The 25,888-nt window shown below is 36.3% G+C and overlaps 1 protein-coding gene across 7 annotated transcripts in view; it reads right to left on the bottom strand.

The window, feature by feature from the left end:
* Positions 1–25,888, bottom strand: part of MCTP1 (multiple C2 and transmembrane domain containing 1) — a 725,942-nt gene that overhangs the window by 408,645 nt on the left and 291,409 nt on the right. For all 7 annotated transcript variants that reach the window (XM_072606122.1, XM_072606125.1, XM_072606124.1 and 4 more), the window contains exon 2: positions 8,981–9,095. In XM_072606122.1, coding sequence (XP_072462223.1) covers positions 8,981–9,095 — 115 coding nt within the window. The remainder of the gene's footprint in view (positions 1–8,980; positions 9,096–25,888) is intronic.

The raw sequence follows: 25,888 nt of genomic DNA, 5'->3' as shown, positions 1-25,888 counted from the left end.
TGTAACTTGCTATTTTAAGATGCTATGGACTATTAACTGACTCTTCTTCTGAATCTTCTCCAGGTATGGATAGCAAGAAAGGCAGTCTGAGCCTCTAATCCATGATGCCAGTAAGCCTGTAAGATGCTGGTATGAACTGAAAAAGATGATCTCATGGGAAGGGTAGGAGAGCAGTTGTTCTGCCTGGGCTGAGGTAAGATTTTCCTGACTCAATTTCCCCACTGACACCTGGCAGACTTTAAGCCTGACCGAATTCAAGTTGACAATCTACTCCTGCCTGGAAATGACGTGAAGTTGAGGAGGTATTGTTTCCCTGCAATGTCCCTATTCTTGGTGGCAATTTCCTATAGTCAAAAGGTTTGTAATCTTAATATCAGATCTATTAAATTATAGATTATTGGTAGGGGAACATTCAAGGTTAAGTCTAAAATTAAACTATTAGGCTTAGGACTTTAGACCAACAACAATAAGTAAGGGTCCTTTAATTCTTAGTAATAGTGTGGAGACAATTAGGTCAAGGGCTTGTGAAGTTAGCATACATAATTATTATGTGTGTCTCAGCTGGTTAATGTTAAAAAAAATTCGATTGTGGTCTATATTGTAAATGCTTTAAAAGAAGTATCACTTGACCAAAAATTGGAATTGTTTTATGTGATATGAATTGTGTTAAAAATTAAAAATTAAAAAAAAGAGGGGTAGATCAGTGGACTAGGTTAGGTACACAAGACACAGTAGTCAATGATTATAGTAATCTAGTGTTTGATAAACCCAAAGATCCCAGTTTCTGGGATAAGAACTCACTATCTGAAAAAACTGCTAGAAAAACTAGAAAAGAGTATGGCAGAAACTGGGCATGGACCAGCGCCTATGTTGGGTACATGATTTAGATATAAAGGTTAATATTTTAAGCAAATTAGGGGAGCACAGAATATTTTATATGTGAGATCTATGGAGAAAGGAGGAATTTATGAACAAACAAGAGATTGAGAACATGATGAAATGCAAAACTGTTGATTTTGATTACATTAAATTGAAAAAGTTTTGCACAAACATAGCCAATGCAACCAAGATTAGGAGGCGAGCAGAAAACTCGGAAAGAATTTTTACAAACAGTGTCTCTGATAAAGGCCTCATTTCTAAAAGATACAGAGAACTGAGTCAAATTTATAAGAATACAAATCATTCCCTAATTGATAGGTCAAAGGATATGAACAGGTAGTTTTTCAGAGGAAGAAATTAAAGCTATCTATAGTCATTTAAAAAAATACTCAAAATCGCTATTGGTTAGAAAAATGCAAATCAAAACAACTCTGAGGTACCATATCACATTTATCAGATTGGTTAAAATGACAAAACATGAAAATGATAAATGTTGGAGAAGATATGGGACAACTGGAACACTAACTCCTTATTGGTGGAGTTGTGAACTGATCCAACCACCCTTTGACCCAGCAACACCACTTCTAGGGCTGTATCCCAAAGTGGTTATAAAAATAGGAAAAGAACTCACATATACTAAGATATTTATAGCAGGTCTTCTTGTGGTGGCCAAGAACTGGAAATTCAGGGGATGCCCATCAATTGGGGAATGGCAGAACAAGCTGTGGTATATGGATGTAATGGAATACTATTGTGCTATAAGAAATGACAAACAGGCAGATTTCATAAAAAACCTAGAAAGACTTATATATACTGATGATGAATTAAATGAGCAGAATCAGGAGAACATTATACACAGTAACAGCCACAGTATGTGAGGATGATTTTGATGGACTTAGCCCTTCTTAGCAATGGAAGGATCTAAAACATTTCCAAAGGACTCATGATGGAAAATGCCATCCACATCCAGAGAAAGAACTATGGAGTCTAAATAGAGCAAAGCAGACTATTTTCTTTTGTTGTGTTTTTTCTTATGGTTTCTCCCATTCGTTCTAATTCTTTTATACCACATAACTATTGTCAAAATATGTTTAATAGGAATGTATATGCAAAGCCTGTATCAGATTGCATGCTTCTTGGGGAGGGTGAAGGAAAGAGAGGGGGAGGAAATTTAAAACTTATGGAAGTGAAGGTTGAAAACTAAAAAATAGAAAAACTTGAAAAAGAAATAGAGTATTAGTGCTTCATGCTTGTAAAAGGAATAGAAACTAATGAATCCCTGTGGCTCACATTAATATCTAGAATTATGTAGATAAATAGTTTGATGTAAGCTTCAAATCTTCATCCTTTCTGTAGTATCCTGGTGATATATTAACTTTTTGTTTGAAGTAAATCATTAAGATCCATTACAGTTTTTTACTATCGGATTTATAGAAGTGAAGTTTTCATGAAAAAAAAGTATACACATGCACATACATACATATATATATATATACCTATGTGTATATGTGTAATATCTGTATGTATGTATATAATACATAATGTTACACACACACACACACACACACACACACACACACATACACACACACACCTCCTGGCATTCAAAGTCCTTTACAACCTATCCTCCAAACTCCTACCTTTTCAGTATTCTTAGATCCTACACCCCACCTAACAAGTACTTTTTGATCCAGCAACACTAGTTTTTTTCCTATTCATTGAACAAGACAGTCCATCTTTCAGCTCTGGGCAAGTTCACAGGCTATCCCCATCCCTGGAATGCTCTTCCATCTCATCTCTGACTCCTGGCTTCCTTCAAGTCCCAGTTACAATTCCACCTTCTACAGGAAAGCTTTCCCAAGAATTACTCCTTATTTATCCTCTACATAGCTTGTACATATCTGCTTGCAGGTCATTGACCCCATTAGACTTCAGGGCAGGGTCTGATTTTTGTCCTTGTTTACGTCCCAGTGCTTAGCACAGTTCCTGGCACATAGTAGGTGCTTAATAAATGCTTATTGATAGACTCAGTTATACAGATACTTAAGCTCCTTTTCCAACAGGGATTTTCCATTTTTTTTTTTTTTTTGTCTTTGTATTTCCAGTGTGTAGCACAATGTTTGGCAGACACTATGAGTTTAATAAATACTTGTTGATAGATTGGTTGACTTTTCCTTCAGGCACAATGAAAATGCCACCTACAATACAAAAGATGAAAGAGAGATCTATAGCAGTCTTTCCTGGAAGAGGCTAACATATCATATTACTCAACGCCTACATCAAGAGATAAGGGCAAGTACATTGCTAACACTTTTTCTCCAGAATCGATACTTCAAACAGTCCCTCATTCTCAGTGCTAGCTAGCCAAAGTACAATGCGTAATTTTAATTTTGAGCTCCAATCTACAGGTCCTTGCCTTCCTTACTTTTTCCTTGGATTACATATATACTTCATGATCTGCAGAGCTCTGCCTGTTTATAAATTACTTATTTGAGTGAATTAATTGCCTGTCCTATAGGTCTGAGAGCTCTTTATGGGCTCAGTTTTCAGTTCCTTGCTCCAATTCAGCTCACTGTGTTTAGTGCTCATGTGGAATAGCTCCCCCACTCTAAGTCTGGATTCTATGTTGGAAAAAAGCCCGTGACAACTGAAAAAAACATCTGTAAGGACTTTGCAAACAGGTGCTTAGAAACCCTAAGACAACAGATAAATTTCAAGATGATCTAACTATCTATATTTTTTAGTCTTTCCACTAAATTGGCTACCATGTTTGTTCTATTTTAACATGTAGAAAACATTAATGATTGAAAAAAGCATGTCACGTTCTCAATTAATTATGCTGAATGCTGTGATCATAAAACAGTACTACCTATCTACATGGTGGCAGCTAACCCTAAATGAACTCAAAATGCCTAGGAGAGGACAAATATTCCTCTGAATGTTAGTGCTGCTAAACTAGTAAAAATAGTAACTTTTGTAAACTATGCTCTTAACAAATGAAATTTTAACTATACTTTTTTATGTTAAGAAACAAAACAATGTTACCCTAATTTAGTTTTCTGTATTACTGATTCCTTTTGCTGACACATCCATGAGAAAATTATTTACTATTTGAAATAGTGCACAACCTTTGCATTCCATTCATTTCCCTTTGCTTTGGGACAGCATTGACATCATTCATTATTTATACGCATTAAATCTTATTTCCCTGCATTACTGAATCAAAATGACAATAATAAAACAGAAATCAGAAAGCATTAATGTAGTATAGTTCCAATTTTTCTTAGTTAAATAAGTTTTGAGAGTTATATAACATATGAATACATTATATGTTTAGAGAGGAAATAATATTATTTATAGGTTGCATTTGTATGGCACTTTAAAGTTTCCAAAGTGCTTTACAAATTCACTTGACCCTCTCAACAACGCTGTGAGGTAGATAGCATTATTATTCCCATTGTACATATAATGAAGCTGGGGTGGATGAGATTAAGTGAACCATCTAAGGTAGCACTGCTAGTAAGTGTAGATGTTTGGATTTGACCTCAGATTTTTCTGATTCCAAGTCGAGTGCTCTATCCACTGCACTACGTAGCTGCCTCTAGTGTACCTAAATGTAATGAGTTATATATACAATGGAAAGAAAATTGAAGTAGGCATCAGTTCTTGCACAGACTCTGTTATTTGCTAACATAACTCTGTTGTGCGCCTTTGGAAAAGTCCTTTACTTTCTTTGGGCCTCAGTTTTCACATCTATAAAATGAGAGGCTTGGACTTGATGGTTTATAGGTTACTTCCTACTTAAACATTTGGAGAATCTGTGATTCCCTAAGTTTTCTTTCGATGTCTTTATGACTGCCATGTTGAGACCTAAAATGTGAAAAGAATTTCTTTTTATGAGTTTATTTCTGTGTTGTTCCATTCATACCTCAGAATGCAATCTTGAATTCTGAATTCCTCAATTATAATAACTGTATAATTAATGGGGAGAAGACTGTGGAGAAACATAGCTTTTCTGCTTTTAAGAAATACATAAACTGGTGAATCCATGGTTTCATTAATGTGGCTACTCTCTCCATACTTTTTTCCCCTGTGCAATTCTTGTCAATAATATTTCCAAAATTCCTCCACAGTAGAGTCATCCAAAATGAAAAAGGCTTTGCTCTCATTCTTATAATGTCTTAAGGGCAGGTAGAATTCCAAAGTAACTCTGGCATTGTACTCTGTTTATCTCTCATTCTCACTTCATGATCTGATCAGCTGCTTTATTCTCATCATATAAGTCCTCAGGTTGATGGAGATATCCAATCCAATTAACATTTATGAAGTACATACAACATGTACAGTAATATACCAAGTACTGAAATACATACACAATTTATATAAGTTCCTGATTTCATGATACTTATAGTGTAGGAGAGGGATAAGACACATACACAGAAAACTATAATGCATATAAAATACATGGTAAGTTCACTGGAGAAATGCAAAACAAAGTGTTAATTCAAGTTCAAGGGAAAGGTCATTATTTGCATGGAAGGTAAGGAAAAGCTTGAAGGAGGAGGTGACATTTGAATTGGGAATGAAAGGATGGTTAGAGGGACACTCTATGCATTAAGAACAGCACAAAGAAATGGAAATGGAAAAATGGTAGGAAGTATTTGGGAGGGCAGCAGGTGGCTCATCATAACCACAGTGCTAGAATTTAAAGGACTCTAAATATTGGGGTCTGACTCTGAACGTTATTCAGTAGGTAACAGGGAGTCATGGAAGATTTTTTGAGCATAGAAGTGACATGTTCAGATGTATGGAAGAGAAAGAATCACTTCGCAATGTTATGAAAAGTGTAAGAAGAAATTCTGCAATTTTGATTCCAAGATATAGAGAAGAGAGAAGGATATAAAGAAGTAGAGTCATGCAGTACGGAATTTTCAAGAAGTATAACAATAAAGAGGAGGAAAGAGATGGAACAGACAGTAGTTAGATGGGGTAAAAGGCTCAGTGAAAAGCTTGTATTAGAATTTACAGAAAACTATGTCTTCTTTGTGTCATGAAACCTCAGTATCATGGTTTGAGTTTCTATTATATATTTTATATGGTTTATAAAATGTTTTATATACATTGGTTTATTTGCTAATAATTGCAGGAGTAAATATTCTCTATTAGTTTTCTCTACATCCACATCCCTAAAAGTAAATTTAACAACTGAAATGAGATAAAACTAGGCATCTTTTAAGTTGATAAGGAATTTCCATGCATTACTCATACTAACATATGAAGAGATAGTGGAAAAATGGGAGACCAAATCTAATGGTAGATAGATTAAAATCAGTGGAAAGGGAGACCCAAGAAAGAGGCAGAGGATGAATGCTGGAATAAGGTCTTAGAGGAGTAAGGAGGGATCTTGACTGTTTTATAAAAATATATGCAGGCCAAGTGACACTCTAGTAAGACTATAGTTCTTCGGTTTGGCTTTGCAAAAATCATAGGATATTTCATACCAACTCAAGTGGTACCGAGTAATTAATAAAATAAAATTTAATACAACATGATTTTGAAGTATTTAATAATTATATCTAAGATTAAAATTTTTGAAGTAGTTAATAATTATATCTAACAGTTTAAAGTTTTTTTTAAAGTAAAGTCTGGTTTAAAGAAGTGGGATGACTGTCATGAGATCAATCAAATCATGTCATTACATGGCATTACCAAAGCTGGTGAGCTAGTGTAATACAACTTTAACCTAAAAGGGAAGAGGAAAGAAGGCAATGCTTCTTTAATCTGGTTACTATGCCATAAGGAAACATTAGATGTGAATTTCACCCTCTAATGTAAGATACATATTATTATAATCCTATGGGGAGAACCCCCTCTTTTCTTGATTTCCTACACAGAGGGAATTGTGATATTCTGTTCCTGAGCTATAAGGAAGCAAGTTGTCCACTCCCCTCTGCCTCATTATAACATCTACCTATTCAACCTAGGGCAATAATAATGCATTGTAATAATAATTCTTCCCCATTAATTTTATCCCTATCCTTAAGAATAAAGTGAAAAATTCTAATAGAATGAAACTAGGTACCCTTTAATCTAATAAAGGATTTATGTATATTAATCTCATAAATATATAAAGAGGTAATGGGGTGCACAGAATTGATGCATTTTTAGAGAATCTCATTAAAATGTGTTAAATTCTTTAAATTAAATCTCAATTTTAAGCACAAATGAGTAATTTTGATGGCTACATATGAGAACTAAACTTTATTTCAACTTCTCTTTGTCTTCTGGGTCCTTCTTAATTGCTTACAAACACAATAAAATCTCACCAGTCAATAAAAAGGTCTTCAACTGACCCTGCTGCCCTCTTCTCTTCCCACCCTTTCTCTCCCAAGCTATTTTCTCAGCCAAAAACTCCTAGAAAAAGAAGTCTTCTTGTGTGGCATCTATTTCCCCATGCTCAATTCACTTCTCAATGAAGTGAAACTGTTTTGGTGAAACTGTTTTCTTCAAGATCAATGCTCCTTTAATTACTAAATCCAATGAACTTTTACTCAGTTCTTATTTTCTTTGACTGTTTGGCAGTTTTTAACAGTACTGACCACCTCCTCTTTCCTAAATACTCTGTATTTAGGATTTTCATGACACTACTCTGCTGATTTTCTTCCTGCCCTTCTGAAAGCTCTTTCTCATTCTCTTTTGCTTAGATCATTTCGTTTTCCAACCACGTGTGTGAGTATATCTCAAGGATCTGTCCTGGACAATGCTCTCTCTATACTCTCTCCTTGTAGAGCTCATTAATTGCAGTGGGTTCAATTATCATTTCTATGAATGACACTCAAATCTGCATACTTAACCCTTATCTCCCTACAGAGCTCAAGCTCTATACGTCTATATCACCAAGTCCCTGATGGACATTTCCATCTGTATTCCACCTGGACCTGGGAATAGGTTCAAGTTGGAACTCCTTACTATCTTCTCTCCTAAACCTACCCCTCCCTTTGACCTTTCCCATTTCTGTTGAAGTTAGTAGGAGCCTTGGAGTCATCCTTGACTCTTCCTTTTCCCTGTTAATCATACTCATATCCAATCAATTGTTTGATCTTCTGAATTCTACAAATATAAAATCTTTTGCTTCTTTTTTTCTCCACTCCCAAGACTACTCATACTCTTTACCTGATTATAGCTCTCAAATCAAATGGTTTTTAGTGAATTTAACAGAGAATAAGAACATTAACTCACATATCTACAAGGTTTTTTACTTTTCAATGTATTCTTATCACAGCAATCTAATCATTATTATTCCCATTTTCCAGATGAGGATATTGAGATTTAGAGGAGTTAAATTGACTTGCCATGATCACAAAAAGTAAGTGGCAGGGCCAATGCTGGAATCCAGGTCTCCTTCATGTCTGCCTTGCAAAAAGAATAGACTGACAAACATGTTACTCTGATCTATAAGAGAAGATTTCCTATATGTTTGGTTGCCTTTTCTATAAACACTACAAACTTAAATACTTTCTCCCATTCAATTATGTCATGACTTTCATATATTTAAAAATCATCTGGTTCTCAAGTAAAAAAAAAGTATAATGAGAGTTATCCAGAAACCCCCTCAAGTTAACTAAGGAGTTTGAGCTTACGGTCCAATGAATGGATTTTCCGCACAGATGGAAATGAAATGATTTTAAATGAAGTCATTCAAAAAAGCACTTATTTAACAACCATTTGATGCCCTCATAAAAGATTAAATAGCATTACTTTTCTGTCTATAATTCACTCCCACATAGTTGATGCTGTATGACCTTCCCGGTAACCCAACACTCTCATCTCTTAAGCTTCTCCCAAATATTGAAGCCAGCAGTTTGGGACATGAACACTTTTAAGAGTCCCATTCCAGCCTTCTCATCTCATTTTGCCTAAGTACCTTCTCAGGAACAGGAAGAAAGACTGAAGGAAATCAATCATTCATTCAGTGCCTAAATTATATTCACCTTTGAACCAAATTTCTAACATTTTTTTTATCATAACAGCAAACTGATTTGTTTTAAGCTAAAGGGTAAATAAAGTCAGCTGTATTAAGGGCATAGGTTCATGTCCTTACCTCCACGATCACGGGCAGCTAAATTCTGACCCCTTCTTAATGTAATATCCAACTGGTACATTCCGGGATCAACCAAAGGGAGATCGGCATTACTAGTTCCAATAGTGTTTAATCTCTGAAAAGCAAAACAGATAACACAAAATTTTAAGCATGCTTTTCCACATATTTCTTTCTGCCCTTTGACAACATATATAGTTAAACCCAAACCAGCATAAAATAGTAAAGCAAAGATTGTTGTATTGAGTTTCACACAAAGCTAGTCCTTTAGGGACAGCTAGGGCTAAGTGGTACAGTGGATAGAGCACTGGCCTTGGAGTCAGGAAGACCTGAGTTCAAATCAGACCTCCAATACTTACTAGCTGTGTGACCAAGTGCAATCGCCCTGCCTGCCTCCAAAAGAAAAAAAAAAGGTACTTCTTTGCACTTACGGGATTCATAAAATTCTTTAGGTGCCAAGCAGAGATGTGGATCAAGAACAGATAATTTTCCAACCTAGCCATGATGATGAATATAAACTGGCGTACAAGAAATACTCCTTAAGGGAAGTCCCATACAATTCCATAGCAAAATATGATGATATATATGAGTTTTAAGACAACAAGCAATGGTGAATGGAGAACTAAGATGAATAAGGGAGGTTGACATCTCATACAAGTAGGCATGCATATGAAAATGATATACTGACATAACTTTGTTGACTCATTGATCTATGAAAATAATTTGCATGTTGATGGACTGCACACTGCAATTTCTACCCAAACATAAAACATAATATAATTACACAAAAATAAATCCACCTAGCATTTTTTATAGCATTTATAGGCAGTAAGTTTTCATTGAGGCCTAAACATTTAATCCTGATGTCCTATGAAATTAAAGCATACTCCTAAATCTAAAGACTTTTTAAAAGATTGCCTCTGGTAGAAAAAAAAAATCTTTGGAATTACTTTGGCAACTCTCCCAAGCACTATTTTTTAAAAGATGAGTCATTTGAAATCAACATATTAAAGCAACCCAATAAAACTGTATATTTCACATCTTACATTTTTATCATTTTGGATACAACTATTAAAAAAATCCAGGAAATGACAAAAATTTTAAGTATGTTAATGCTAAACTTTTCCAGTAAATTATCTTGACAATGCAAAAATAAATAATTTTCTTAGGGGTAACAGTCATGGGCAAGGTAAAATGTGAAAAAAAATTAAGAAGGCGCTTCCTGTTCCATTCTTCAAGTAAGCTACAAAAATATAAAGATTTTTGTAAATTTTGTAAAAATTTTTTGTTAGAAAAAAATCTGAAACTACAATGTATTGAACAAAGTATTAAAATAATGCAAAAAGAGTACATGAAAAAAGCAGTGTACCACAGTATCAACCATTAAAGTGTCACTGAAGAAAGAAGCAAACAATGGGTCTACATAGACCTTAAGCTCATCTTCCCTACTCAGTGAGAGAGTAATGGATGGAAAGCAGGATGGAGGAAAGCCGTGGAAGTAAGAAAAGGCATTTATGTTGGAGCAGACTTTCTTGGCATCTCTTAATTTATACTCCAGATACACAAAGGTATGAAGAAAGTCTAGGCAGCTAAATATAGAAATATGATGAATCACAGTTTAGTTTCCTACCTTCCCTCTCCTGTCTTTTCCTCTAGTTACTCCTCTTTCTTTTTAAAGTTTCAGTTTTAAAAGTAATTTTTTTACATTATTTAAGCTTCAATAATAACGTGAAGGGGGAACACAGGAAAATCAGTTTCTACTATGGAATGCCCAGATAATGGATTGTTGTACATTTTATTAATAAGGAAGATGTAAGAACCAGGGGCAGCAGAGTAGATAAAGCACTGGATCTAGAATTAGGAAGACTTCTCTTCAAATTTGGCCTCAGACATTTACTAGCTGTGTGACCCTGGGAAAGTCACTTGATCCTGTCTGCCTCAGTTTCCTCATCTGTAAAATGAGCTGGAGAAGGAAATGGCAAACACTCAAGTGTCTTTTCCAAGAAAACCCCAAATGGGGTCATGAAGAATCGGTCACGAATGAAACAAATGGATAACAGCAATGATGTCTCCGGTAATAGCCTCCTCATCCTCCTAAATGAAAAAGCTCAGGAAAGCCTGAAAACCCCTGAGAGTGACTCTGCCAGAATCACACCAACAGTAACAGCCCAAGGCCCTTCTCCCTCCCCACCTTGGGGATTTCGAGTATCACCTAGCATCCTATCCCTTAGGAGCCTTCCCTCTCTCTTCAGTAGTATGAATCAGCACCTTCCTCGAGACAGAAGCCTCTCAGCTCCTCTCTTCCAATGCCAGGTTTCTTACCCAGGTAAGAAACTGATAAAATCCTACCAGACTTTACAGATTTGGGAGACTACATCCCATTTTGGGTCCTTAACGCATACCAATTCCTTCTTTGGGTCCAACAGAACTGATACTCCATCAGCCCCCCGACTTCCCTTCATTTTGTGGGTATATCCCCTCAAAAAAGAGGTCTTTTTTTACTTTACTGTCTTTTGTTGGAAATCTTTATTTCCTTATACTAGGTCTTTGATATACTGAACCTTTCTAAGTCTGTGAAGGTAGAAGGTAAATAATGTAAAGTGCCATCTTTCTACAAACAGAAAAAACCAAAGCTAGTTATATTTCATCAGTATCCACTGAAGTTGCTTTCCTAACTTTTCACTTTATATTCTACACATCATTTTCCCTGTCTTATTCAAGAGAATGTAGCTTTGCAAAAGTGTTCCCATTTATTCTGAGCATCAAAAATTAATTAATGCAATAAAACAGTGTCTAAGCACTTTGGCATTTAATGATCTCACTGCTTATAACTAAAATGAAGAAGTCAAGACCAAAAGAAATAAGTCCTTCTCAGTATCTCAACATTTTACTGTCATGCCAACCTGAGTCCAAAGCAAAGGTTTTGGGAGGCAAGCAAAACTAGGGTTTTTTTCTTTGCACATTATAGCAATTTTTAAATGGCATAGAATCATAGGATTTTAGATCTGGAAAAGGTTTTAGAGACTATCTAGTCCAATACTCTCATTTTAAAGTTTTAATTTATTTTTATCTTGAATATTTTAATATATTTTTATTTTAAACATTTCAAATGGTTTTTTCTTTTCCAGGTCAGAGAAGTTAAGTGATTTTTTTCTGGATCACATGACTTAGTGGCAGAAATGGGACCTGAATCCATTTTTCCCATTTCCTGGTTCAATGCTACACAAAAAATATGACAAATAAATAGCCTTTGAGGGAAAGTATCTAATCAACATTAACTAAGAAGTCAAGAAGCTGAAGCTTAAATACTTTGGACACATAATGAGAAGATAGGACTCACTGGAAAAGACCCTGATGTTGGGAACAATTGAAGGCAAAAGGAGAAAGGGATAGCAGAGGATGAAATAGATAGTGTCAAGAAAACAATGAACATAAGCTTGGACAGGCATTGGGAGAAGGAGAGAAGGGCCTGACATGTTGTGGTCACAGAGAGTCAGATAGGACTGAATGACTGAGCAACAGAAAAAAGACTTTAAAGGTAGCACAGTTTGTCTGATGGGACCTAGGACTAAAAAAAAAAAGTACTATAAAAGGACTTCCTTATTCAAAGGAAAAAGGTTGGGTAAAAAACGTAGTGGAGGCATGAGATCACAGATGTAGAGCTAAGAAGGACCCTAAAAGCCATCTGGTTCAATCCCTACATTTAATAGATATGATTAAAACTCATGGTGGTTGTGACTTGCCCACGGTCACATTGTTAGAAGTGGGATTTATTTTACTGTACGTTAAAAAGATATATTCTCATGCTTGAGAGATAGTATGATGTAGTGGACAGAAAGTGGGCCTTCAAATCAGAGAGATCAAGATGACTCTGAGTTAAAACATTTAACCTCTCCTTTCTCTGAGCAACTTTCAATTTCCCAGCCACTGCCAATACGCATCAGTAGTTTCCGCAGCAGGAGTTGCCTATACCAAAGAAATCACAGATCTATACCAAATAAGAATAATAAGAATGATGATGATGAGAAGATGATGACAATGATGACGATGATGATGATGGAAACATGTGGAAATTCAGGAATCAGAGGAGGGAATCCTAAAAGAGAATATTTTGAATGGAGATAAACAAAAGTGGAAAAATAAGCAGTATTGTGATTTGAGCAAACCACAGATCGCCATTCCCAGGAGAGAAAAGAAATAAAAGAGACATTCAAGGTACAGATCACAGGTCTGGCACAGTGGCATGATATAACAATCAAAGGGGACTTCAAATATTCAGTCACCTGGAACTCTATTTCTGCCAAAAGCAGAACAGCTAATGATTTCACGACTTCCCTTCACAAGATACAGAAATTAACAAAGGGAAATTCTATTCTCTGTTCTTAGCCACAGAGAAGAGCTGTTTGCTATTTGGAATGGAAGGCTGAAGCAAGGAACAGTGATTATTGTTCTATCTTAGAATTAGTGATAGAGAAGCAGAGAAAGACCAGTTATGGTCTGAATGAAGCCTGGATTTTAGCAGATCAAATGTCACAGGAAAGGTAGACAAGGATCTGATAGAGTAAGAGTCTATTTAGGGAAAGTCAATGTAGAAGGAATAAGAAAGTCTTAGAAGATATAGCCTAAAGTGACAAAAAAAGAGAAACAATTCCAGCAAGGAGAGAATGTTGTCTCCATGTATATCTCAATACATTTATTCTCTACCTGTGCTCACTCTTCACTTCTTGTACACGCATTTGTAAGAGAGTATGTCCCAAGTTAATGGGGAAATTGTTCTATTGCAGCTTTTTTGCTATGCCTATTCATTAAAAGACTTTGCTTTAACTAATTTGGCTCTTGGGCAGACTATGAAAGGTAACTACATTGGTGGGAGGGCATAAACCATGGCTTTGAGCTGATTCAGTCATAGAGCACCTTGAACCTGGGGTAGTCTTGCCTGGGTGACCCACTATATGAGCTGCAAGGATGACTACTGGTGTGATATTTCCTTTTTGGACAGTGTTACTAGACTAGTAAATCAGGAAAATACTCTGGATATACTTTTCAGAAATTGTAGTAAAGCATTTGATAAAGTATCTCATGCTTGTGGAGAGGTATGGGGTTTTACAATTAGATAAATTCAGAAATGGTTGAATGAATGGACTTAATAAATAATCGTTAATGATCTGATATTGTCTGGGAGGAAGAAGGTCTCCATTTGAGTGCCCACAAAAACTGAGCTTGACTCCATGCTAAGATTTTTATCAGTGACTTGGATAAAAGCCAAGCTGGCATGCTTATCAGATCTGAAGCTGACAGAATGGGAAGGGATAACTGTCAGGATCTAAAAACATCTTGACAGGCTAGACCACGGGACTAAAGTTAACAAGATGAAACTTTAGAGCGATAAAGAGAAGGTTGCACACTAAGGCTCAAAAATCAATTATAAAAGGATTTTGTGCCCTTCTACTTATAAGAAAGCAGTTTATATGAAAAAGATGTGGGGGGTGGGGGAGGGTTTTACTCAACTACAAATACTGAAATAAAGTTAATACACTCTTCAGCTACACTATGGCATAACACACAGGAGTAAGGAGGTGATCATCCCACTGTATCCTGCCCTAATAAGACTACATATGGGATATGGTACTAGGTCTTGAGTACTTTATTCAAATACTCAGGGCAGAGAGCAAATTAGAGGAATAATCAGAAGTTTACCATTAATGAGGATGGGTCAAAGAACTAACCGATACTCAGTCTTTTCTCCCCTTCCAAAATGCTTCTCACACCACACTGACCTCAGAATAAACGCCTTCCTTTTTCCTTTTTGCTCTTTTGACAATATACTTTCAACTGGGGGAAGGGATATACTAGAATATATAAATTGTCCACTTTTTATTTCCTTTCCTTGGAAAAAATGGTTCTTAAACCTTGAGTCAGAAACTGGAAAGGCAAGAGATGCTACATGTAAACACCACCTTCTGCTTACTTACAGATCACCTGACTCTACTACTGCTCTCTACAGTCTTTCACTTTAAACAATGAAATGAATTCTTGAAGGCAGGAAAAAAATATCAGTTCTAGAATCCAATGAAGTTTGCCACTCTTTGCTATGAGACAGTTGGCCATGATTCCTTGAAAAATTGCAGAAAAATCTCAAATCATAAGTCTTGTAAAAATGAATGCTAAGAAATTTCTTGTCTTGTAACTGGGGAAAAATACTATTAAACTTTAAAAGATGAATAAAAATAAAAACGGAGGCTAACAGAGGTTGAGATTTATGGTGTTATGGAAACAACAAACATGAACTTAGACAGACTTTGAGAGACAGTGAAGGAGAGAAAGTCTTGGCGTGCTAAGTCCATGGTGTCACAAAGAGTCACACATGACTGAACAACAACAGAAACTTTCAAACTACACGCCATAAAGAGTTTTCATGATAAAGAGACTTACCGGAAAAAAACTAAACCCATGTAGGAACAAGATAAGGTGAATGAATCATCCTTGTCGCCCTGTCTGCTACTAGAGTTGCCTCAAATGCTATTCTAGTGATTCTACAGATGAAAAATTTAAATCACAATGCTCTTCATTACAAAAAGTAACATTTTTATCTACTTGCATAATAGTTTACAAAAACAAATGATAATATTAACCATAGTGAGCATTTACAATGTGCTTTAAGGTTTGCAAAGTGCTCTACATTTATCTTATTTTATTCTCACAATAACCCAGGGAAATAGGTGCTATTATTCCCATTTTATGGATGAGGAAATTGAGGCAGCCAGGGATTACGTGGCTTGCCCAGGGTCACCCAGATGGTGAATGTCTGTGGGCTGATCTGAATCCAAGGTCTTCCTGAATCCAAGTTGCACACTCTAGTCACTCCCTACATCACAAAATATGTCTAAATATAAAGTGACTTGTTTTCTCTAAAACCCATAAAAAAAAGATTAGAAGAATGAAATAGCCATGGCAACAATTATGTCACAAAACTGAAACTTTCAGTCCTTCATGGAAGGAAATATATTATAATGGAAGAAGACAGTTTTGTTAATACATAAGCAATTTCTGGGATATTAAATAATTCATGATAATCATCTTCAGAATTATTGATTGATAAAGGTTTTCCATGTGTATGTGCATACTCATGCATATACTAGTGTTCACACAGCAAGATTTTTGTGAATGCCACTACATTTCCAACTTTCAATCTGTCATCCAAGTTCATTTTACAAAAGAATATTAAACTTAAAATAATATATTAAAATTATTTCTTATGTTATAAGTTATTTAGTTATCTCTCTAGTGATTCCCATCACTTCAAGATTTTAAAATTGATCATAATAACCCCCCAATTAACAGGAAACTAAAGTATGCAATTGATATTTTTTAATAGGAGTCAAAAGTGAAATTTGAGAAGTGATATTCCTGAAAGAATATGAGGTTCACAGAACCACAGACCAAAAATAACTTTTTTCAGTGTGACATTGGCAAATCACAACTTAGTCAAGATCATCTTTAATGATTCATCATCAATTTCATGCCTCATAACTTGAGTAATTTCCTGAAAATATAACACGCTTGCCACCCCCTCCAGGACTGGTGACACCATTACTCATTTTCTTCAGTTTACCGGTCAAAAGCTGGGGGGAGAGTTGGAATACTCCTTGCTCTCCAAAGCCACTTAAAGCCACTATTCAACAACACCTTCTCCTTTGAGATTTGTGCTGCATAAATTTATCACCCAATTTAGATCCTGGTTACCTATTAATTCCTTGGGACAGCCTTGGGAATCCTTCTTGTGTGAGTTCAGTGACTGACTCATACAACGGAAAATTCAACACACATATTAGGTTCTCCAAAATATCTTAATTTCCCAGTTCCTTACTTTATTCATTTCCCACTTCTTGTTATACACAGATAGTTATATTCTTGATCTGTCACCTGTAACTGTTCTGTTTCCATGCTACATGGAATTCCTTAATCTGATCAGATTTTTTTATTGATCACAATTTCATATTTTTCTCTTGACTTATGACCCTTAGTCTTGGTCTTCATTATCACTATGACCCCCCATCCTTCTTATCCTAAAGTTCTTTTTGGAGGCAATCACCTTATACTGGCTGAAGTCTCTTCCCTTCCCTCTCTTGACCCTTTGGTGAACCAGTTCAACTCTACACTCAAATCTCTTACCCCTATGTCCTTTCACTCATCACACCTCTGCAAACATCAACCCTGAATTCGTCCCACCATCCATCTGCTTCACTATTCATGTGCCACTGATTGGAGCTGGAAAAATCATGAAACCACCTTTATTGGTCTGCTACAAATTTATGTTCAATAATATCAACTGGGCCCTCACTGCATTGATTGCTAACCAAATCACTATTCAACTCACCTCTCTCTCTCTGTCTCTCTCTCTGTCTCTGCCTGTCTCTCTCTCTGTCTCTCTCTATGTCTGTTTCTCTCTCTCCCTCTCTCTGCCTATATCCCATCTCATATATGTCTTCCTCCACTATCTGCTCTTTCATGTCTCATGTGAAAAGGCAGCTCTTTTCCTTGCAAAGGCATCCCCTTCAACATGTACCCTTGATGCTGTCACCTTCTCTCCTCCCCAGCAGATTTTCCCACTGTCATACCCACTCTCTCAAATCTTCAGTGTCTCCCCATCTGCCAGCTGCTCAGCTGCCTACAAATACACTTGACTCCCTCATCCTTAAATAATACTTGCTTGGTCCAACCATCCCTGCTAGCTATTATTTGATATTTCTACTCTCCTTCTTGGCCTAACTTCTTGAGAAAGCTAGGAGGGCCTATTTTCTCTGCTCTCATTCTCTTCTAGAACCTTTGTAATCTGGCTTTTCACTTTATTGTTCAACTGAAAGCACTCTCTCCAGATTTACCAATCATGTCCTGATTTTCACATCTACTGACCTTTTCTCAATGCCTTTGACAGTGGTCACCATTTCCTCTTAGATACTTCTCTCTTCATGACATTGTTTTCTTTCCTACTACCTGTCTGACCACTGCTTCTCATTTTCCTTTGCATGACTTTCATCCAGGACACACTCACTATTTGTGACAGTCACTACAAGTCTGTCCTGAGTCTCTTGATGCTCCCATCTGCTCCAATAGGTTTAATTATCATTCTTAGGCAGATGATTCCCAGATCTATAAATTCATCCCTAAACTCTCTTCTGAGCTTCATTCCCACACCACTATTGTCTTTTGGTTATCTAAAATTAGATATCCTGTAAGCATCTCATACTTATTGTATTTGAAGCAAAATTCATTATGTATCACCCCAATATCTCTCTTTTCAGCTTATTCCTTGTTTTATTAATATTTAGACTCTTATGATTACCCTTGACTCAAGGAGAAACCATTTTCAGTCTTTAATTGTCAATCCTAAAACAGTTTCCTGCTCCCCTCTTTGATACGTCTAAGAATTTCTCCCTTGATGTAATTAGGATGGCGAATAAAAAATGAGAAAAGAGGTCATTTAGATGAAACGATGTCACCGAGAGGTCACTGAGATGAAAAATGAGAAAAGAATCCTCTAAGAACAGTAGCCTTTCTACAAACCTTGAAAGGATTAGGGTAATGATTAGGTGTCTTTGATTATTACTTCCAATCCAGCTCGGGATGGGAGAAAAGGGAACAAGTATTTATTAAACCCTGCTAATTACCAGGGACTCTTCTAAGCTCTACAAATATCATCTCATTTGATCCTCACAAGAGTCCTGAGAGGTAGGTGCTATAACTCTCCTCATTTTGCCATTGAGAAAACAGGCAGGCAAAGATAAAGTGACTTGCCCAGGGTCTTCAGCTAGGATGTATGTGAAGATGGATTTGAACTCAGGTCTTTCTGACTCCAGGTCCAAAGCTCTATCCACTCCAGCTAGAAAGGAGAATCCTAGGAGAGAATGGTCAATGAGGGCTTGATTACATGGTTTAAGGAAATTGATTCTTCATTGGTGAGCCAAAATTTAAGTGTCCATTCATCTCTTAAATAAAGCAAACTGTTAATTGAGCTATTGTCGGGGCCCCTGTTCATTTTTAACTGTGAAAGATTCCTTGACCAAAACCCAATAAATTGGGGCTTCAAAATGACTTGTGGGAGAAATGCCCAAGGGTTTGAGGGTTTTTGGTCAGGACTTTTCTATTTCAAGTAGGAAAATGTTTAGATCTACAATAAAAATATTATATTAAAAATGTTTATGACAGCCTTGTGCTTACAAAGAGCACAGTTTTTTTTCTGACACTATCCTCCCTGTCACCCATGTTCATAATCTCTTGGTCTTCCTTTCCTCCTCACTTGTACCTCCTGTATATAGCTAAGCCATTGTCAAATCGTGTCATTTCTAGCTTCGCAATATCTCTACTCACAGAGCCACAATCCTAATTCAGGTCCTCATGGCCCCTCCTCTGGATCATTGCAGTAATTCTCTAATTGGTGTCTCCCCATCTATAACCTCTTCTGCATTCAGTTGCCAAAGTAATTTCCCAAAGTGCAGATCTAACCATGGCCCCCTTCCTTCTCCCTATTTAATAAACCTGCATTCCTATTATGTCCAGGAGCTGATATAAAGTCCTCTGTATGGCATTTAAAGTCCTTCATTGTCTGGTCCTTTCCTACCTTTCCAGTCTTCTTATACTCACTCCTCATCCATGCCTTCTATCTTGGCTTATTTATTCCTTGAACATCACACTCCATCTCCCAAATCAGTACCTTTGTACGGACTGACCTCCATGCCTGAACTACTCAAATGCCAGCTATCTTCTGCAAGAGATGTTTCCCATCCCCCATAGCCCCAATACTTTTCCTCTGAGATTCCCTTTCATTTTTTCCCATGTATACTTTATATGTGCATATTTACTTGTATGTAGTCTCTCAAATTAGAATGTGAACTTAAGGTCAAGAGGACTATTTTTTCCTTGTCTCGTGTCCCCAGAACTTACAATTCCTGGCAGATAGTACATATTTAATAAATGTTTGCAGAACAATAAGTGTAACACTTTGGATCTGAATAATTCTGCCTGATTGTCTAGCACTCTACACACCATGACACCTTTGAAATAATTGGGTGATTGGCTTGCTAAGCTGGTATTTACTGACCTTCACAACATTAAAAACTGTGTGTATGTTTCCTCTTTCCCTTGAAATTCTGATAGACTTTTTATTTCCCCCTCATTCATTTTAACAAACATTTATTAAGGTCTCAATATGTAAAAGATAATATGCGAGGTATTGAGAATTCAAAGATGAAAAATTATATAATCTCTATACTCAAGGAATGTATAAGAAGGGAAATAATACATGAACAGAAATCAGTATGTTGCAAGATAGACTGTGATAAAGAAGGAAAGGATTACAGAAAATGATATAAAAATGAGAGAGAGAGAGCTGAGTTAAATTTGAAGGTAGATTGTCATTAACAAACTCTTGTATGCTCCACTTCAAAAAAAATCTCTATTAAAATGATGATGATGGAGAAACTGTAAATTAAGAGATAGATATTTTGATTTAAAAAATAAAGAAGTCAAAGAGTAATGGTATGGAATGATGAGTACTGTACTGAAAGAATTCAATCATACGATTGCTGTGTTCCTGTCAATGATCTTTGAAAAATTGTAGCATATGGGAGATATGCTATACAATTACAGTTGGTCAATATCTATTTCAGTTTTCAGAAATGAGGATAGACCTTGTCTGGAAACCATAGACCAATAAATCTAATTCAGATTACTGACAAATTCTGGAGTCTATTATTAAAGGGAGATGTATGAGGAATAGGGATCACTAAGAGCTAGTGTAGATTTAATCAAGAATGGGATATGCCAGATTACTCTAATTTCCTTTCTGATAAGATTACTAAACAAGCAGATCAGGAGATTGTTGTTCATCCAGTATCCTAGGTTCACTGTGAAAGTTCTCTTGACGAGCTGATCAAGTGGTGAACCTTTGTTTGATTAGATGCTGGTATAGATATGTTCTCGGATGCCTCTTGGACAAAGGGTTCCAGTGATTCTGATTTGTCCAGCTCAGCCGCTACAGATTGGTGCCACCTCTGTATGCTGGATTATAAAGAGGAGCCGGCATCATAGACTTAGACCTTTTTTCTGACCACTATTCAAACACCTAAGAGTGCACTTTGGTCCTATGGGAAGGACGTCACATGGTGTACTGTCGCCATTCCCTGGGAGCCAATTGTTCATCCTTCCCCTGTTCAGTTCTGGGGATGATAGCTTCTCTGTCCAACAGATGACAGAAGCCAGGGAAATTGCAGAATATTCAGAGTTTCAGAATTCTTAATGTGGGAATGAAGCTTTGAGGAGGGAGTGGGAGATGAACACACAATCTGAAGCACATGGCTGCTGTGCAAAGGGAAACAAATGTGGGGGGGGGGGTTGGTGCACATTAATGGACTACTGCTGGAGCTATAAAAATGATTCAACAGTTCTGGAAAACAATCTGGAACTGTACCCAAAACTATTCAATATTTGGAACTGCCTATCTAAGTCATGTTTACTTTTTAACCACGGCATATACCAAAAAGAGGTCAAAGACAAAGGAAAATAATTCATATGTTCAATAATATTCATAGTAGCAATTTTTGTTACAGCAAAGACCAGAAAATGGAGCAGGAGAAATGGGTGAATAAATCATCCTATAACTATAAGGCAATATTACTACATTGTAAAATAAAATTGTGAAAAGGAAGGATCCAGATTGGTCTAGTTTCTGTGTGTGAGCTGTTCCAAAGTAAAAGTGCATAAAACAACAGTAATATAAAGCAGGTGTTCTTAATTGCTGCTGGTGGTGTTGACTAATGACCATGGGAATATATAATATTTTGGTAATTTTCTCTAAATAAAACACTGTGCTAGCCATTCGTGGTGGGAAGACATGCAGCCGTGTGTACTCCGTCACAGACCTCTGTTGGAATACGGGAAATGGCAAAGCGTGTATATTTCAGAGGGCTTTTTTCTCTTCAAAGAAAATTAATGATGGTGAGACGTCAACAAAACAAAGTGGAAATCCAATGTATCACTGATGTTGGAGGACAACAACAACATCATATTACAATTAGAGGTGCAGGAGAGGCTGTTACATTTGGGTGAAATGCCCTGGAATTTGGATAACTGGAATCTAGTCTGATTTCTGCCCCTAAACTAGCTATGTGACCATGAACAAGTCACTTCAAGTCTCTGGGTCTCAGTTTCCACACCCCTACATTTGGATTGTGGGAATAAATGAGCTCTAAAATCTCCCTTCTAGGTCTTAAATTCTGGGACTCTCTATAAATAGGCAGTAGGACCAAATATGCAATGCACTCTGTAAGTCAGTTATGTCAATGATTTAACAGGCTATAGAGGAATTAGAATTTCCACAGATGACTAGCAATTGATTCTATGTGACAAATATATATAAATGAAAATATGACATGTCCATAGACATGTCTGCTATGGGACTGTGTTCTACTAAAAGGAGTTAAAATTAGTTCAAGGTTCAGAGTTAACCACTAGATGGTTACATACATGTTATGTGCATGTGATCATAAGTTTGTCACCCATGTGTCTTTGTTATTCACTTTTTTATTAAGTCTAGAGACAGAGCAAGAATTTAGGATTAAAGAAAGAAGGGAAACATGGTCTTCAACCCCACAAAATGGTGACATTTTTTCACAAATGGTTTTAGATTTTTTTAAAAAATCTATTTGCTGACTGGGTTCCAATTTTTTCTAGGAGATAAAATAAATTGATCAAATATTAAAATATGAAATCTACTATCATATTTGACTTATGACTGAAATTTCAGCTAGATTGTGGTAAACTAGTAGATACAATAGTAGACTTGGAGTCAAAAAGACCTGAATTCAAATCCTTCCTCAGGTACTTCCTCAACATGTCACTTTCCATCTGTTGTTCTCAGTTGCGTCATCAATAAAATGGTGATAAGGATAGTATCTACCTAAGGAAGTTGTTGTGAGGATCAAATAGGATAAATATATATGAAATACATTGCAAACTTTCAAGTCACATATAGATATCACCTAGTGTTTGGTATATAAGCAATAAGTGCTCTTTCTTTCTATCTATCACAGTATAGGGCCTCATTGCCTCATAAGTGAACTACTGAAATAGTCTGCTGGTTCATCTGCCTGTCTCAAGTCTTTCCCCACCATTGTCCATTCTATAATCTGCTGACAAATTGATTTCCCTAAAGTACAGATCTGACAATGTCACCTTCCCATTCAATAAACTCCCTATTACCTCCAGGATCAAAAATCCTCTCTTTGGTATTCAAAGCCCTCTACGACACAGCTTTCTTCTACCTTGTTAGTATTCTTACACCCCGTACACCCTCATATACTCTGCCTCTTTGCTGCTGTCTCACAGACACCTCCTCTTTCAACTCCATGCATTTTCTTTGGCTGTCCTCCATACCTAGAATGCTCTTTCTCATCATGTCAACCTACTGGCTTCCTTCAAGTCTCAACTAAAATCCAACTTTTTACAGGAAACCTTTCCTGATGCACCTTAATTCTAGGGCCTTCTATCTACTGATTACTTCTAATTTATCCTTTACATAGTTATTTTTATGTTGTCTCCCCTATTATATTGTGAGCTTCCTGAGAGGAGGGAAGGTATTCTATCTACTAAACCATCTAGCTTACCTCTCGCTGAAGTCATATATAATAGTAGATTTTATATTTTAATATTTGATTAATTTATTTTCTCCTAGAATTTCTTCTCCTAGAAGAAACTGGAACTCAGTCAGCATATAGACAAAAAAAATCTCTTTTCCCTTTCTTAGCACAGTGCCTGGCACGTAATAGGAGTTTAACAAATGCTTACTGACTGACTATCATCCCAGAGAAGGTCAAGGGTCATCTTTTCCTTTTTCAAAGTCAGACCTCAGAAATTACTTCTCCAGTCCTATGTAAGTCACTGTCTTGGATTTGGAGGAAAAAATTCAAAGAAATAAAATAGCAAGGCAAGTTCTCCTGAAGTACAAAAAGAAATGTTTCCCTTAAATTCTTCAATTTACTTAAGTCTCTCCTACATTCTCTATGTGTCTCTAAAGTAAAGTAAGCACTTTGAGAGTATGAGAGCCCACGATGTAGCAGCACCTCCAAGGCAGGAAGATTATCTTCAGTGCAGAAGACCGAATTCTACCTCCCCAGAAGGCTCTTCACTTACCAGCTATCAGTTCTCATAAAAAAAATCTACTCACTGGAAACCATCATAATGGTGCTTCAAAATGGACAAAGGTTTAACATCAATTTATCTACACACACTTTCACTTTATAATTGCTACATAGGTATTTTTGGTCTAATAGAAAAATGATCTCTTGGAGTGGCCAGGTTTCCAGTTCCCACTCTGCCCAGTTTTCTTTCCATTGTATTTTCACAAAGCGGAAATGCCCTATAACAACACACAGCAAAAAAAAAACAAAACCTCACAGCAATTCAGAAATGAAATGTCTAAAACTGAAACTATGGGGAAATTTTCACTTGTCAGAACTTAATTACATAATTTGAGTTAGCGGTTTGTCATTGCTGTCAAAAAAAGTGAAGAAAATGCTTTTGAAAATGATAAAATTCATGATTTTAAAATACTAGATTCAGAATCTTTCTCATTATGGGAAAAATTCCCTTCTTTTTCTTGTTCATCTACTATTTAACTCAAATAATTGGCAGAGCATTTTTGGTTCCAGTCAAATCTCTACGATGTCATGAACTAGAAAATTCTCTAGAAGATATTGCTTATTTTCAAGCTAAAACCCACCACAATTTAGATACAAAACTTTTCTACCTAGTAAATGTAATTAAAAACTCATTGTTATTATATTATTTCAATTTGTGTCATTTGAGGGGAAAACACATTTTATTTCCCATCCCCAAAGGCATAATAAAGTCTACCCCTGAGAGAAACAGAATAAACAATGTTCTTTAATTTGAAACAGGGTTCTAAATCTCATGATTTCCACGAATCTTTTCATTTTAAAACAAAGTTTTTGGTCTTCTTTACAGTTCCTTTCCACCCTCACACTTTTCATCAATGTCTGCATCCTGCCACCAGCTGTGCCTCTGAAAAGAGAGTGATCTCTACCTGTGCACTGAGCCCTTCACCTCCTACAGAACTCCCAGCTCAATTTACAGAAGCCTGAGTTCCGCCAGGAGCTCATGTTCTAGATTTCAGATCCCACTGTCAAATCCCCTGAGATGTCAGAGCAGTTGTTTTCGTTAGCTCAGTGGATTATATAGTTGATACAACTTTATGTTTAAAGACCTTTATTATAAATAATTAGAACTGGAATTCTATCCACACACGTACAGGCACGCACGCGCACACACACACACACTCTTGTAGCCAAAGAAACCTGTTAGTCTTATGCCATTAAGAAGGAGTGTTTAAATATCCAATTCACATAGCTTCTAAGTAATGAGTTTGCTATGCAAAATGTTTCAGCTATGCAGAGTCAAAACATTTTACACAACAAAATACTGACAAATATATAAATGACATCTTATTCCAGGAATACAGTGAGACACATATGTGTGGGGTCAGGCAAAAGTCGACTGTTCTCTTGGATTTCAAGCAACAAGTGTTGAGAGTTAACAGCACCACATATCATCTTCCCTGAAAAGATAATCCTCTTAATAACTGGAAAGAACATACACTGAACTCAATTATCTCAAGTACACACACAAAATAAAGGTGTGCACACACGCACGTGCACACACACACACACACAAGAACAGAATTTATTATGTGGAAAGGAGTTTGGGTGATGATGGTGAATGGCAGAGGAGAATTGTTCCCACATGTACCCGTGTACAGAGCTATCAATATTTGTCTTTGATACTCATCTCTAACAATTCAATCAATTAGCTAACTGATGTACAAGTGTTTATTAAACA

The sequence above is a fragment of the Notamacropus eugenii genome, chromosome 4, assembly GCF_028372415.1.
Source record: "Notamacropus eugenii isolate mMacEug1 chromosome 4, mMacEug1.pri_v2, whole genome shotgun sequence".
Taxonomy (NCBI): Eukaryota; Metazoa; Chordata; class Mammalia; order Diprotodontia; family Macropodidae; genus Notamacropus; species Notamacropus eugenii.
Note: the sequence above shows the minus strand (reverse complement) of the source record. Positions and strands in the feature narration are given on the sequence as shown.